Source organism: Oncorhynchus clarkii, chromosome 27 (genome assembly GCF_045791955.1).
Source record: "Oncorhynchus clarkii lewisi isolate Uvic-CL-2024 chromosome 27, UVic_Ocla_1.0, whole genome shotgun sequence".
NCBI classification, from domain to species: domain Eukaryota; kingdom Metazoa; phylum Chordata; class Actinopteri; order Salmoniformes; family Salmonidae; genus Oncorhynchus; species Oncorhynchus clarkii.
Window position 1 is genome coordinate 5,469,446 of NC_092173.1, and position 1,441 is coordinate 5,470,886.

Consider the following 1,441-nt stretch of genomic DNA (forward strand, 5'->3'; position numbering starts at 1 on the left):
TGTGGTCATACTTGATCAAAAATAATAGCGATCAAATTACAATGTGCAGTATATCCATTTCAAATATTGGCTATTGTTCACCGCTTCGATAGACTGAAATAACGAGCGCGTCTGCTTCTCGTCAATGCACGAGCGTAGCGCAAGCAAATAGTGCAAATAGTACAATTACTTTCTTTTTTTAATGAGTAACGGGACGTTCTAGGCAATGAGTGGGTGCAGTGGTCAATATAAAGTTAATAAATTATTATTCTGACGCATTTGGTGTGCAGTTAAGATTGGCAGGTTCGTGGGATGGGGGGGGCGAAATATGTCACTTCGCGGAGCGATATAGTGCAAATGAGGCCACATCGGCAGTGACGCGGTCCCTAGTGTTTCCGGGCAACTTCGCAGAGAAGAGACTAGCGAATAACATTTCAGGACTAAACAACGATACATACGTTGACTACAGGTAGTTTGCCAGCCACGAGGGGAACATTGACTATTTAGTACTTCATATTTTCCAAGTTTGAAGACCTAACATAATAAAATGGTGAGTATAGCCACACACATCCAAGCGAATGCTATAGCAAGCTAGCTAACGTTACCTGACTGTCATAAATTCGCTAGCTAGTTATCTAGCTAACATGAATTCGTATTGGGTTCGAGCAACGTCTATGTTGTTAACTAGCTATATGTCCGTAAACTAGCTAGTTAAATAAGATGTGACTGACAAAGTTTATCGGTTTGGCAGCACAACTGTTCATATCACCACCTGGCCGGGCTGTTGGCTCGGCGTTGCAATAACCACGAAATGGCAGTTGGAAAAGCTCATAAGGACTCAGTGGATTACGGACAATAAGACAACTCTTGATTGTGGGCACGTATTGTTTGTCGAGAAGTTAGCCATGGCTAATTTTACATACGGCTAGCTAAGGTCATTTGTTTCACTCGTATCGGAGTTAACGTTATCTAGTTAATGTTGGTGTACGAATGGTGAGTGGGCGTTGTGCTTGTGGTTAGCGCTGTTTGATGTTATAACCTAACACTGCCAATTGAATGAACTTACTCGATAGTATTAGTTGGCAAGTGAACTTGTGTTGTGTCATGTTTTCAATAACATAGCCAGCTGGCAATATGATCTAGCTAGTAATACTTGTTGTGCATCGTGTTGCGAAATTTTCGTTTTCAATACCTACGCGACATTTGAGCCTTTGCCGATGGTGTTGTTGCGTATTGCACCACGTTGATCCGCAGTCTCCTGTTCGTGAATGATCTTCGTTACCACCCCTCCTTCCTTGCCCCTCTCTACCACACGCCTTCCGCCCCCCCTGCATTGAACCACATGGTTGGTGCAGTATACTGACACGGGATCCGCAGTGCATGCTTTGCAAAAATGAGACTAAAATAACTTGCGTGACAAACGAAGGCATGTGCTCTGCTTTATCCCTCGAAATTGCTGTTT

At 43.2% G+C, this 1,441-nt stretch overlaps 1 protein-coding gene across 1 annotated transcript in view; it reads left to right on the forward strand.

Moving 5' to 3' along the window:
- Position 1: 1 nt before the first annotated feature.
- LOC139386358 (calmodulin-1) overlaps positions 2-1,441 on the forward strand; it is a 20,061-nt gene continuing 18,621 nt past the window's right edge. The window contains exon 1 of the mRNA XM_071131897.1: positions 2-529. Coding sequence (XP_070987998.1) covers positions 527-529 — 3 coding nt within the window. The 5' untranslated portion in view covers positions 2-526. The remainder of the gene's footprint in view (positions 530-1,441) is intronic.